Source organism: Lepisosteus platostomus, chromosome 11, assembly GCF_059453375.1.
Source record: "Lepisosteus platostomus isolate fLepPlt1 chromosome 11, fLepPlt1.hap1, whole genome shotgun sequence".
In the NCBI taxonomy this organism is placed as follows: Eukaryota; Metazoa; Chordata; class Actinopteri; order Semionotiformes; family Lepisosteidae; genus Lepisosteus; species Lepisosteus platostomus.
The window spans coordinates 19,485,038-19,500,006 of NC_142621.1; the positions used below are offsets into that span (position 1 = coordinate 19,485,038).

At 35.8% G+C, this 14,969-nt stretch overlaps 1 protein-coding gene across 4 annotated transcripts in view; it reads left to right on the forward strand.

The window, feature by feature from the left end:
* Positions 1-1,302: 1,302 nt before the first annotated feature.
* fggy (FGGY carbohydrate kinase domain containing) overlaps positions 1,303-14,969 on the forward strand; it is a 95,651-nt gene continuing 81,984 nt past the window's right edge. For 2 of the 4 annotated variants that reach the window (XM_088598781.1, XM_088598784.1), the window contains exons 1-4: positions 1,303-1,414; positions 2,544-2,754; positions 6,671-6,782; positions 13,304-13,455. In XM_088598781.1, the coding sequence (XP_088454907.1) occupies positions 2,554-2,754; positions 6,671-6,782; positions 13,304-13,455 (465 nt within the window). In that variant the 5' untranslated portion in view covers positions 1,303-1,414; positions 2,544-2,553. Of the gene's footprint in view, positions 1,415-1,982; positions 2,033-2,543; positions 2,755-6,670; positions 6,783-13,303; positions 13,456-14,969 lie in introns of all 4 variants that reach the window. The other 2 variants (XM_088598782.1, XM_088598783.1) reach the window with 2 other exon arrangements.

Below are 14,969 nucleotides of genomic sequence, written 5' to 3' on the forward strand. Positions count from 1 at the left end.
GGAATACTTGGCAAGGGTTTTTAGGAAAACCCTTGACCATATTGAAACAGGATGTGCGTCATTGTGGATAGTAAGGGAGGCCCAAAGCCCTCCCCTGTGACTGCTGGCTTGGGAGAGATCCAATGAATTATAGACATGATCTGTCAACTCTGAAATTATTTTTGTTCATTTATTTGTCTCATCCTTTTATCCAAAGACACATTTGTACCCATTCATGCAGCTGGGCATTTTACTAAAGCCCTCTGTGTAAAGTACCTTGCTCAAGAGTACAACAGCAGTGATCCAAAACCTTCTAATAATGATTCCACGGCTCTAACCACTAACGTAAGCATTTAAGATCATTAAATCTATTAGCTTTTATGAGTTAGCTTTTAAGTAAAAAAGTCCTGGAAAGAAAGCATTGGGAGAAGCATAGAGGTGTTATTTGACATAACATGTGCATAAGAAATGGTGTCTTGTGCACTATTTCTAGGGTTTTGAGTTTATTTGGTATTTTTTAAAATACTAAACCATCATGTATTTCTTTATCAGAAAGCTATATTTAAAATACACGTTGTTTCTTGCCCATCAAGAGCTATTATTTTGGGTGTTAATTTTTATTATTTAGGGTGTTTTGCAAAGCAATATTTCCTTTTTTATTTGTTTGTAAGATTTGTTTAAAAAAACTTGTTAATGAAATAGAAATAGTCTATTTGACCCCAGAGTTAGTTTCATTTGATTGTAATGGGATAGATTGTAAATTAAGCTAAGCAGTTTCTTTTATACTAAGGCATAGCTGTGTGAATACTTACATAAGTCTTGTCATTTTGGACATTTCCATGCTATAGCTATGTCAAAATGTCAACATAACAGTTCAGTATTGGTGTAGGCTGGCTGCAGGCCATGTAGTTTCCATGTAATGTGATTATAATGCAATTTACTTTCTGAAGGTCTGAACCAAGAAAAACACAGGCTTTATTAATCCAAACAAATTACTACATTGAGACTTTTAGACTTTTAGGTTTCAATATGTAAAACAGGACAGACATGGCTTAGGAAAAGAGTATTTTTAGTACCTAAACTAATATATCGGACCTGCTAAAAGAAAATATTTAAGTAGTCATAATTGCAAAAACATAATTCTATCCCTTTACATTCCATACATTACATTTATATTGTACTTTCTATATTTCTTTTATTTGTCCTTGACTGTGGTATGCATACTTCTGTTGCTGTAAAATTCTTTCAAATAAATCAAAATTGAGAGAAAAAATATTTCATTAGTGTTGTTGCGGAAATACACATTGCTTCACTTAGTTTGTGGGCATTATGACCCTCTCGGCTTACCGTACTCAGAAGTTATGCTGTTCTACTGCAGTTTGTAGACTGGGATTTAGCTTTTTATTAAGTGTGTATGGTAAGCAATTGCAAATAAGTAAGTGTTCGAAGGTCAATGGCTTACGTTTTAAGTTTTAAATGCATTATTTTAACAATATCAATAATAAGAAAAATCTGTGCTTAATAAAATTGCCATCTAAACGATTGTTTTTTTAACACGTACCGCTAAACACCCCTAAAATATTTGTTAAGAACATTGAGAGTTTATTTGTAAGGTTTTAAAAGCCGTTTCTTAAGAGTTGATATCCCTCTTATTCTTTGCTTGTAAAAGAAGTTGAACAGATTCGGTGAACTTGTTATTGCTTATGATAAATTGCTGTGTAATTTGCTCCTGAAGGCAGCCCATAGACAGGCTTTTACTGCCGTAATGAGAAACGGTTCTGCGAATAAAGGTTAGAATACATACCACAGGCAGTTTGTAACAGCCATACAAGGTGATGAAACTAAGGCTGAGTGTGGTGTTTGTGGACATTGAGTGAAGGCAACTCAAACATTTTTTCCTATTAAGCACTGCCTTACGTTATAGTTTAAATGAAACATTTTTACTCACGTGTTAATTAGCCTTGGCATTGGCTTGTCAAATTTATACCGAGTTGTTTTTACAGACTTAACGTTTTGCAAATCGAGATTGATATTTTATCAAGCCAATTTTTAGGTAAGCCCAAATAGGAGTCAAATAAAATTTAGAAGACGTTAAACTGAACTACTGTACTATGACTTCAGTTGTTGAAAGCCTGTCCCATTACAATGCTTTTGGTTTGTGGTCAGTAAGAGTATTTGATGACAATGAGCAAGCCATGTCCAAATATGGTTACACTATCTTAGATTTACACCTAACCCCTGATCAAAGTGACAATATTTCTAGAAAGTGTTTGGAAGGTGGTACATAGTTATGATTTATAGTACTGTATGAATAAACCAGCAGTGCAAACACAGAATTTGTATACATAGTATAACAAGAGCGACTGAAGGTCCCCCTCTTGTAAATCTATTAGGTCATAGGCAGTGTGACATGATAACATTGCAGATGACCGATATTACTGTACTTAAACAGTATTTGTGCAAATCTAACCATTATTTATTAGTTTCTCTTTCTAACATGTCATACCTGACATACACTTTTTATTTTAGAATTAGATTTTAAAAAGTTGTTCATCAATTTGCAGATCAGGTGTGATGTCTTATCCTGAACTCTCCCTGGAACATTACTACATCGGTGTGGATGTGGGAACAGCCAGTGTACGAGCAGCTCTCGTTAGTAAGGAAGGGCTGGTGAAGACAACTGCTAAAGAACCTATCCACATCTGGGAGCCCCAGACAGACCACTATGTCCAGTCCTCCACTGACATCTGGGCTAAGTGCTGCAGCACCATCAGAGTGTGTTCAATTTTTATTTCTTGTTTCCTGTGTTTCCTCGCATGCCTGAGACCAGTGGCTCTTTTTGTGGTGAAATCTAAAGTCTAATGAGAACCATTATTATATAAGCTTAGGGCTAACTAGTACACACACGCTTTTCCACAGTTTCCATCAGGATTTCTAATCATTTGTTCTTTTCAAGAAAAATGTTAATTGAGAAATAGATTCATTCTGTCCTTGAGTTTTAGTGATGCAATTCATTTCCTAAGGAGCTCAGTAATCTTGTAGTCTTGTGTGATGGGAGGCTGGCCTGTTGGTTCAGTGAAATTCACCACTGTCAATGGAAGCACTGTGTAGCTCAGGGCTGGGAGGTGCCTGGCAGGTGGCAGTCGAATCCTTGTAGAGGACAAACTGCACATGGCCACAAATGGGCTACAGAGTGGCTAAACTAGTAAAGATACTTAATCAGATAGCATCTGGAACACATCTGAGTCATATCATTAGCTGACTGTAATCTTAATTCCAACATTAGTTTTCTATAACTGTCCAAATGCCAGGAGGGTTAATTTGCCAGGAGATCTTACAGTTATACTGTACATCCAAGAGGAAATTTAAATATTACCTGGAGGTGGAACACTGTAGGTTCTCTGAGAGGTGAATGGTAAGAACAAGGTTCTCTTTTTGGGGATCAGGAAGACCAAGACTCCTTGAGGGAGGTTGTGTAAGAAAGAAGCAGAATACAGTGAGGTCTCAGTTAATATGCTTGAAGGGCAGAGGTTCTATTGTCTTGGTACAAAGGATGGACAGATTTGATAGGGCATCCAGGATGAAAGACTAGAGTATATCTTGAAGAAGAGGGGGAGGAGCAATGGTTGGCTATCCCCAGGACTCTGGTTGTATAAGCAATATGGATGGTGGCCCAAGAGCAAAGGGGAAACGGCTTCCTAGAAGAAGCCGTCTTAGTGCCGCTGGGTTAGATGTTTTCTCTGGACTCAGAGACAGGCTGAATAGTGAGTAGTCAGACTCACAGAACTGTGAAATAAGACCGATACTTCTCTCCATTTGCCAAAAGTGGAGGTTAAGATCAGCAGGGTTCAGTAAGGTTCCAAAATCTGTAGGGCAGTGGTTGTCAATCTTTTGTCACCATAGACCACCTTAATTATTCCTTTACTAACACAACAGCAAAAAACCTTGATTCAGCTGTGAGAGGGACGGAGAGACAAGATCGAGCAAGATTATTTGCCAAACCTTAGTAGCACAAAACACATTGGGGTTTAGGTTCACTTTCGATTCAATCTTAAAGCCTAAATTTATATATCTGTCATCATACTTCCAGCCTGTCTTCTTTTTATTCACTCTGTTTGTTCTTTCAGAACTTGTAGTAGGTCTTTCCATTTCAAAATTGCTGATTTCTTTACTAAAATTCACTTCAAAATTAGCATTGTTTTTTGTTTCAAAGATCCAGTGTGAAGCCACTTATACATATTGATTAATATTGGATTTAATGTTACCAAGTATTGTATTAAACTGATTCTTACATGCTACGCTTATCATGAGAACATAAAAATTACTCCACAAATAAACAACTAGACATTCAGTTGCAATGTGTAATTAGACTAAGAATTGTGACAGACTGAGGTGGATGTAATGAGTATCATAACTGCAGAAGCTGTTTTGCAAATGATATGGCATTTAGATGCCACTACCTGAAAGACGCAGCGTCAAGATACAAAGGCAGAGTAAGTCATCCACAGACTGTAATTATATTTTCAGTTTATTACAAATTTCTTGAAAGTGAAGGATTTTTGCATATAACATAGACAGGATTTACATGTTACTGGTTGATTATATCACTTATATTTGTATCCTTTGCAGACCACCCATAACGATCCCCCTGAACACCAACGGTCCACCGACCACTGGATGAGAAACACTGATGTAGGGAGTTAGAGACAGGAGAGATCTTTAGGCACACTGAGGAAGGGGGTTGGTTTCCTCATACTGTAAGTCCTCTACACAGTGGAGGCAGCTGTGAGCATCCCAAAGCTCTGAAACAGTGAGTGAAGGGTTAGGGATGCTGCAGAGTGTAAGTCTTCGTGTAGCGTGAGGTGGTGGCATTTGAACACTCCTGGTTTGGGTAGCGATAGAGACTGAACCAGTGGTTCCCAGTCTGGTCCTGGTGACTCGCACACTTGTTGGTTTTTGTTCCACTGGAGCCATCAGTTACACAATGAAACCCTTCATTGACTTACTAATAAGATTATTTTGAAGTGTTTGTTCCCAGCTCTTTAACATGTTGGAGCTTTAACTGTTGTGTTTTGTAAGTGAAGTAAAATCCCAATCTTGAGGCAAGAAACAAAATGCAAGTATTCAATTGAAGCAACGTCTTAGATCAAGTAGGGCTTTAATTGTCTAATTATGATGGGATGGAATGAAAACAAGCAGGTGTTTGGGTCATCAGGACCAGGATTGAGAACCACTGGACTAAACTCTTACCCAGCAAGTTCAGGTGGAGATATGGTTATGGTTAGATATGGTTACAAAGGAATCTTTCCTGGTTGGAGATACACAGTGACTCAAGATCCTGACATCAGTGGTAGCTGAGAGTTCCAGAGGAAGGGAATTATTTAACACCAAGCAATCTGGAAGGAGGTTAATAAACTTCAGGCAGGTTCTCTCCAATGGTTACAGCTAAAGCTTGAAAACAAGTTTGATATCTGGTCCTATACTCTGTTAGGTTGGTTAACAGTCTCCCCAGAGATGCGTAAGGACAAGACTGCAGAAAACAGCCACAGAAATGTCACAGTACTAAAATTCAATCAGAGAGCTGCAAAACTCCACTGAAACAGTGCAAAAAATTGTGTTGGCACAGAGATAAGCACTCCATTGCAGCACCTTTAAAAATGGGCAATTAAGCATGCTTTTAAATAGGTGTAGGTCCTCAAAAATGTGTCTTAACTTAAACTTTTGCTTGTGCTGTGACATATACATTTTTGTGATTATGGGATAAGAATAAAATAATGCTGTTTTAAGATTATATTAATTGGTAATTTTGTGTTAGGGAATAAAGCAGTTCAAACACTCCAATATTTTTTTCAGTCCTTTCAATCTTAGGTAGACTATCCTTGTCCCATGTGCCTACATTAGTAATTATAAAAATCATATACTGCTTGAAAAGTTAGCCAGGCTGGTGGTGTTGTGAAACCATTTTAAAATAACTTTAACTTGATCTCTTAATGTTTTCTTACATTTCAGTTCCACCCAAGGGCAAATGCTTATTTTAAATATAACCTATCTAAACATTTGACTTCTGTGCAGCCAGAGAAAAAGATTGCAGTGGTAACTTCTCCTTTTGAGCCTTTCTCAGATTGCAATATTAATAATGATGTCAGAATATTCAAGTATCCATGAAGGAAACATAGCAGGCCACATGCAGATATTGTTCAGTTGAATATTGTCATGACTAACAGAGGGAAGCAAATCAGCTATGATTTAACTGTTACCATTGTAGGATTCACCATTTGTATGCAAATGTAAAACATTGGTTTATTCACCTCTCTTCAACCTCTTTTTTTGAATCTTAAAACATTTTTGGCAGTTTAACATTGTCAGTGTGTTCTTATAGTAATGTTTTGGATGTATTTTAATTGGAATTTAATTTCTATTTAGATTTGATTAGATTGATTTTATAATGAGGAATTAATGTCATATTTTCATGTTTTAAATGTTATTTTATTTTGAAATATGCTGTATAGCATACAATTCTGATATTATTTAAAACATTATTTTGTTGCCATTTGTTTTTAAAACCAAGTACAGTATGTGCTTGAAAGATCTAATAGTAAATTCAAATTATAATGTGAATATCTGCCAATATTTTGTTTTGTTCTGTATCTGCTGAAGATAACTGAGGAGGTTACATGCTTCTGTTTTGCAGAGGGTAACAGAAGGTGTCCAGAAGACACAGATTCGGGGAATTGGCTTTGATGCCACCTGTTCGCTAGTAGTACTTGAGAAGCAGTTCCAGCCGTTAGCTGTAAATAAAGATGGTAGGTATTAACAGGAGCTTCTCTGAAGTGGAGTCCATGGTTATTTTGGAAGTCAAAGGTTACTATAGGGATTAAGGCCTGGATTGAATCAAACCTTTGACCCACACTATCACCAATTAGAAATCTGGTACCTTATATCTGCTTTTTGTTTAGCAGAAGATTATTGCTTCTGTCTACCATCAAGCACTGGATTTGTAATTTTTAGTTTGTGGTGGGAAGTTTAAAATGTGTAACTTTGGGAGCATTTTTACTGACAAGGTCTAGAACACAGGTTTCAGAATTGGGAGGACAAAAAGGTCTCCTAATTTACATTCTGACTCCCTATTAACTTAAGTAATCTTAAATACTGGTTCATGGACCCATGTAATGTTTTTTTGGATTCTGTTAAAGCTGATAATTTAAATGCTTTAATTCAGGTACAATAGCTAAACTACCTGAGGTATGGAATAAAGAATATTTTTTTACTGTAATAATTAAACCAGTTAAGAAGACAAATGGTCCAGTACTGCAGTTCTGCTTCCTACAGTATTATGTGAGATAATTTTTTCCCAGTGTTGTTTGCAGTACAAACTTTGATTGGTTTCTCCTTGGACATGTTTTGTATTCACAGATACTACAATGGGCACTATGTGTTAGAATGCTAATATATAAAGAATCTCTTCTTCAGTTACAAAGCTTGTCATTTTGAACTTCAGAGGCTACCTTGAGAGTAGTGTTCATTGAGATACTGTAGTGTGACATTACAGAGATGTTCTTGAACATTTGATTATTATACAGTGAGCTAATATGTTTGGGATTGCAGTTTGATTCACTTTTGTTCTGGATCAATTTTTCCCTTTAAGTAAACTAAAGAATGGTTAGAACTAAAGATAGAATGCCCCTTTGTTGCAGTGTATTTCAAATCACACAGTAGGTTTCCAGTGAAATTGATATTCATGATTATTAAAAATCATTATTAAAAATCAGTGAATTTCAGTGTGTTCAGCAGTCTATGGCAGTATTCACCAGCTCCAGTGCACGAGGCCTGCAGTCTGGCAATTTATGTCTTAAAAAATGACTACCTGAGATAGAAGGGGTCAAAAAATATTTATAGGAGGGGTTAAATTGATTCAATGAAGTGCTTAGTAGCAATGAAGACCAAAAATCCATCTTGATCAGATGATGACCAGAGCTGTTGTGAGGTCAGAGGTCATCCAAGCCAAACTCTCCCCTCACTGGGTCCCATCATCTAATTTGTGTTAGGTTTCATGTACTGTACAAGTGGGATGAAGAAAATGTTTTATTTAACTTAAAATGTTTAGTGAAAATGGCAAAACTGAAGTTGATTTATTTGCTTTGAAATACATATATAAATAAGAAAATAAATTGGGGTTTCCCCAATGGAGAGGTACCTTTATGACTGGGGAAAACTCTTTAGCCTTCTCCACTAATTTATTTTAAACCCAAAAACATGAAAATCTGAATTAGGTTAAAACATTGACTTTTTGTTGTTAAAAACTAAAGTGGGTTTTATTAAAATAATTGTAAATTTACATACTAAGAAATCTTGAATGAGGCCAAAATGTTTTTCTGAGGCAGTTTTTCTGTGTACTGTTGAATTGAGGACAGGGGAGCCATTTCAGAATTCCTTTTTTAAATCTTTTTAAGATGTAAAAGCTTTCGTATTTCTCTTTTGGGTATGTTAGCAAGAAAAAAATAAATGCTTTATTATGGTTTATTTCACAGTTAATGAAAAAAAATATTAAACATTTGGATTCATGAAAAGACATAGGCATCATTGTCTTGTTGAAATTAGTCATTGTAATGAAAAAGTTGCAATTTAATTTTTGCTTAAGAACTAGAATCTAATAGAAAGGATATAAAATAGTGATAATTTAGTATTTTATCTTACCATTTATTTATATTCTTCATTAAGTTATTTAAGAATTTGGAAGTAGTTCTGTGGATAAGCAAAATAAATATCTGAGCTTAATATGCTTCTGTCTTTCCATAGGTTGAAATTCTATTATAGTTGAACTTTTCACAAGGTCAAGGTCTTAAAAAGGTTAGACCCATCAGTTTCCTCCTTGTCTGGCAGCTCAGTTTGGATGGACAAACTGATCTAAGCAGTATCTGGGTGCCTTCTACTTCTTAATGGTTTGCTTCATCATGCTTAAAGAGACATTAAGTCTTTGCAATGTTTTCATTCTCCTGGTCTGTGCCTTTATACCAGTTTAACCCTGGGTTGTTTTGAAATCTCCTTAGTCTTCATGATTAAAACTTTGCTGGAAATTTACTACCTGACTGGGGGGGGGGCTTAGATTCTTAGAACCACTATTATTGCACACAAATGCCATTCAACTAATTGCTTGACTCGTTAAGCTAATTTCATGCACCTGTATTTAGGTGTGCCACAGCTGTGAAAATATAATATAAAGTATTTTTTCATAGAATAATATATACATACTACAAAATATGTATGTGTATTTTGAAGATGCATAGCTCCTGCCTGTGTGCTCTTGGTGATGTTCTTTGCATGTCTTGGCTATTTTAAGGCAGTGTTTGAAATTAACAGTAATTTTCAAAATTAGGATTCAGTGGAACCGAGTGGATTAGGTGACTGATTGTCATGAAATCTTTGTTTTAATTAAACATTAACTAAATTTAGAGGAATGTAAAAAAAAAATTAGAGTACCTTCCAGTAAGCCAATATAATTGCACTAATGGGGTTTATTTACTTGTATCATTAAAGTTATTTACTTGTTTATTTCTGTCACATACTGGTTAAGGTCCCAGTCAATTGTCAGTGTCTTTCATGCTCTGTGTCATCTTTATAGTTTGCTGTTTATCAGTGATACTGCAGGACTTGGCGATCCATGAGCAGCTGTGCCAAAAGTAGAAGTGGTGACACTTAACAGTCCTGCCAAAAATGTTCAGCTGTTGCCTAGTATTGTTTAGTGTTTTTTTAAAGATCGAATGGGATTTGGAAGAGGTATTTAAAAAAATATACATCTATAAATATCACTGCTATTTCTTTTGTCTGTGCTGACTTGGTAAACACAGTTACAGTTCTGCCAAGAATTAGTCATGCTGGCTATAAAAACTGGCATTCTGCTATTTGTAGACGTACTTAGAGTGAGCAGTGGAAGTATGCCAGATTTAACAGCCAAGCCACCAGGAATCATACATTTCATGATTCTTCCCTGTCACTTGAGAGACAAACCTCAGAAATAGTATTGCAAGGGAAGTCTTTGGATTATCAGTGTGGTTTTGTTTTCTTTTACCATATTAAGAGTAGTTTCAATCAGAATTGTTAGTCTTAGGAAGCTGGAATCAAAATTTTCCACAATAAATTCTGTATCCATTGTGTATCTACTGTACATATTTTATGTACCAAAACACTTTAATAATACAAGATGTATTACTAGCCTTGATGGCAATTCTAACCGGTTATTCTGTATGTGTACACAGTATTATGAGATGTTGCAATTTACCTATTGAAAATATTAGAGCTCACATAGGTATTTTGTACTCCTCTTTACTCCTGAGTATGAAAAAATATGTGTGTGCATTTACATATGCAATTGTATTGTGTGCACACATGAAAAGAATCTATAGTAGGGTATTTGTTCAAAGTGTAATGATGTGTCAGTGCAGTGGAAAACAGAGAATGCTGTTTAAGAATGTTGCCAGCTTAAACATCGTGCTGTGCAGTCTTTGGAATTCAGCCCCCCTGAATCAACCATCACTAATCTCTAAGAACACTTCCAGCTGATGTAAGCATCCTTTATCGGCCTGGAACTGGCCACCTGTGTTTTATTCAGTGGAACCAACTGGTGGAAAACTTCAATACAGGAAAAGCTACAACTGCTAACATAGCTGACCATAGTGAAAGAGCCATGGGACTTGGCCATCAAGTGCCCCTATAATGTTAATGAATCAAAATTAGAGGCCTGAATCCCAGCTCAGATTAATTTCCATTGTGTACATATATAGTTGTCTCTAGAACTGGCTAACTCATCTTTATTGTTGATATAACAAATGATGACACCAGAATGAATTCTGAAGTTTACAGAAAAGAAAATGCTTTCATACTTATTGGGTAGTGCTTCACCTTGCAGCATGATACTGACCCATCAGATATAGCCAATGCTATAAGGTGTTTTGCAGGAGAATAAATTGGAAAATCTTTGACTGGCTAAATTAGTCTCTAAAAAGTTAAAACCAACAGAACATGCATGCACGGTGCCAAGAAAAGGTTTGTGAACCCTCCATAATGGTCCATATTATTGTATATTTTAGACCCAAATTGGAATTATGTGAACATCTTAATAAAAACTTTATGTTAATGAGATGTATAACATTAAGACATAGAATATATTTTTGAATTATTTAATACTTATTATCCTACAGTAGTTACAGTAACAAATTATACTTTGTATATAAGTATGTCAACCCTTCAATTAGGTAACTGCTGATGCCTCCTTCAGCAATGACCTTAACTAGTCATTTCCTGCACAGTATGTTATTCTAATGTGATCAAATGTATACAAGGTATCACTTAAAATATATATGAATATATATTTTATATTGTTCTTTTCATTTATATTAATCTCATTAGCACAAGTACAAATTATTTGACTGTAAATCAGAAATAACAGTTTTGACCTAAGTAACCCACTACTTCTGGTGGACACTGTGAGAAAAAGGTTAACTTAATGGTGTTCGGGACATGGATAGTGGTCTTATTGTTGGTGGTTGTGGCACTCAAACTGCAAAGAGATATGTTGACACCTGCACTCCACAACTTTTTTAACCAGCAGCCGATGTCAACATAGTCTGCTAATTTTATGATGTCTTTTTAGTTTATGGAATGGTACAATAGTGAATTCACATTTATAATTAGAAAAGTTAAAATTTAAAAACAAATGTTTTGACATTAAAATAGGTTAGTTAAGAAGTGCACTGAATATAAGAACATTATGAGGGCTTAATTCCCACTTTTTGTCTTGCATTTGTTTTGTTTTTTACCCTGTTGCAGGCAGACATGATTCAAGTTTCCTCTTCTCTTGGGTTGCCAACTATTCCTATTTCTCGCCATACCAGGTGGTGTTTTTGAAAGACTGGTCTTGTGTACTGCAGAGAAGGTCAAGAGACTGTCTGGCAGGCAAAGCCCTACTCCTGACCTTCAGAAGCACCAGGAAGTGAAATCACTTCAATAATGTACACTTCACGAGCTCTGCTCTTTTGCTGCCTTATAAAGACCGGTGCAGGGTACAGAACTGCATACTGTAACTAAAAGAAGCAGTGTCATATTAAACAAAGTAAGCTTTCTACTCAATTAGGGCTAGGCAGGGAGAAGTGTGGTATCAATTTGTCATTGCACATTAATGCAGGAAAAAATAAAAACATCCCACCTTTGCTTTCTAAAGAGCATATTTCCTTTGGGATATTCTGTTAAAAACCCAGCAGTGAGAGAAAGTCACAGTAGTAAGACACAGTATTGTGTAATAAAAAATATAAAAAGGCAAAGTAAATGCACTGGAGAGAACTAAGGTAAAGTGCAAAACTGTTGATTTTTTTGTGATATTGTTATATTGGTTATATCTGGATATAGTCACTTGAACCGCTTCATGCTGCAGTTCTCAAGGATTGTATCAGAAAATTAGCTCCAGGATGCAGTAAGGTGGTAAAAAAGAACCAATCAGACAACAAAACAGGGAAAAGCTCAAACGTAGCACAACAGTATTTATTATCACACTATTCATTTTGTCACTGTTTTGTATAAACAATTTTTTGTCAGACCAAATTTGGACCAAAATCTTGGAGCTGTGGCAACAAATTTCTGTCAAGAGTTGTAAGCTAGTTAAAAGATTAAAATAAATTAATACTTTGAGAATCTGTATCTATTACTATGCATATAGTATGCTCATTATATGCATATTTATTACACTATTTTTAGTGTTTCCCTGATCTGTTGTCTGGTTAGGTTTGGTTGTTGTAAGATTTATTGAGTTGGGTAAAGTCATGGAAGGTGTGGGTATAATATCTGGAATGACCAAGGATCTTAGGATTCAGTCACAGATAAGACTAATTAGGAAACCTCGTAATATAGGGAGCTGGGGCTTGGAAAGTGTTGAAGGGAGATGAAGGGAGCGGTGCTGGTGGACCCTGCTGTCTGTGTCCGAGCACAGCTACGCCAGTTTGAAAGTACCTTGGGGCAAAATGCTGAGGGCTTCTGGATGAAGAAGACATTGGGCCTCCGATAGCACCATCTTCAATAAGGCAGGACTGAAGTGAGCAAGTGTTATTCTATTGTTTTGCATTTCTCTTGAATGCAGACATTTTTAATAACTTTTCCTTACAAAAGCTGTAAATATCTTAATGGTCTAATTTCTTGAATTCCAAAAGTTTTGTGCACTCAACTCAACTCAAGAGACTGGAGCAGAACCTTTAAATCATTATTTTGCAAATAATTATACTAAAAAGTGTCGTTAGACAGATTTTTGATGACTACCCACCGTCTTTTCTTTTACCTGAAGGAGAGAATGACAAGAATATCATTATGTGGATGGATCACAGAGCATCCGAACAGGCAGCCTTGATCACTAGGACACAACACAAGGTCCTACAGTCAGTGGGAGGGGTGATGTCCCCAGAAATGCAGCCCCCCAAACTATTGTGGCTCAAAGAAGTGAGTAGCCCTCTTGTGATTGTCCTCACATTTAACATTATACTTATAAACCTGGTGTGGTTCATTGTCCACTACCATTATAATCTTTCTCTTACATTATGCCTTTCACTAATCTAAAATAATGAATTCTCTTCATACTGAAACTGTTTACACTGAGTTGCTTAGGAATTATCCTGGGGTTGAACTGTAGTTATTCTTCCTCACCACCACAACCTGATCAAAGTATCTGACTGTCATTATATAGGGCATCATTTGTGCATTTCACTCTGTCGCCTCTGAACAGCTGACTCTAGCTGACCTCACATTCATGGCCCAGGGAGATGTAACAAGGTGCAGACCACCCAAGGTCAAGTACAGTTGTTAATCCTACCTAGAGCAGGGGGAGAGCTTTATGTGGACACATTAATGCATTTAAACTGTGTTGTAAATGTGTACAACTTTGTTGTAAAAGTGTGAGTGTTGTTTATTTGTTGGATTATGGTAGAGAATGTTTTTCAGAAGTTTTTATAAGCAAGTTTAACTTAATGCAAAAATTGCATGTCTTTGTAATTGTAATGTCTTTTGCCTGTTATATTATTTGATATCTGATTTTCAACATATGGATTTTACGTTTTTATGTGTAGTTTTGTATGTGTTGAATAGTCTTAAGGGCTGTGTGATTTGTATCATTAGAAAAATCCTTTGGGATTGTTCTCTAATTTTAATTAATTTATCAGTATTTATTATGTAGTACATTTTCTTTCTCTAACCCATTTAAATAACCTTAGATAATGGAATCAGCCACAAAAATAAGGAGTGTAAACCAGCCATCATGTGTCAGAAAACCTGGTTGAGACATATCGTTGAGATGCAAGGCTGTGTTCAGGAGGTGGAAGGAAACTGGAACACCCAGCAAAAAGCTCAAAACATATGGCGAAAACATACAAAATCAGCTTTTTGTGGATTCTTTCATAGCCATCTCCTAACTTGTGGAGTTCAATGACTATTGTCCTACAATTTTAAGAGCTCTCTGACCTTAATCGCGATGATGTATGCAAATACTTAATGTTTTCTGTGTATTACCTCCTTGTATGCTGTAGGGAAACAGCAGGAGACCTTCAAGGGTCTCTATATTTTCACTGGCTTCCATTGCACTTCCAAAGATTAGAATGTTATTACAGATATTTATGGCACAAATTTATTTAAAAGAATACCAAGCATGTAAATAAATGTAACCCTCTTGTTTTCTGCAAAACAATTATTTTATTATGCATACATTATGTTTACAGCATATTATTATTGGAATTTTTTAAGTGAAACACTTTACCCAATATGTAACTCATTCTGAATTATGATGATTTTTTTGTTCCAGTTTCATTAGAGGTATGATTTAACCTGGAGGGTGCTGTATGCTAAAACAGGTCAAGTGAGCAGGATGTCAGAATGTTAAAGATTATTATATGGATTTCAATGATTTGATGAAGGGCATCTGCAAGTTAAGATTTAGGACTGGTGGCACATGCAATATTTGTAAT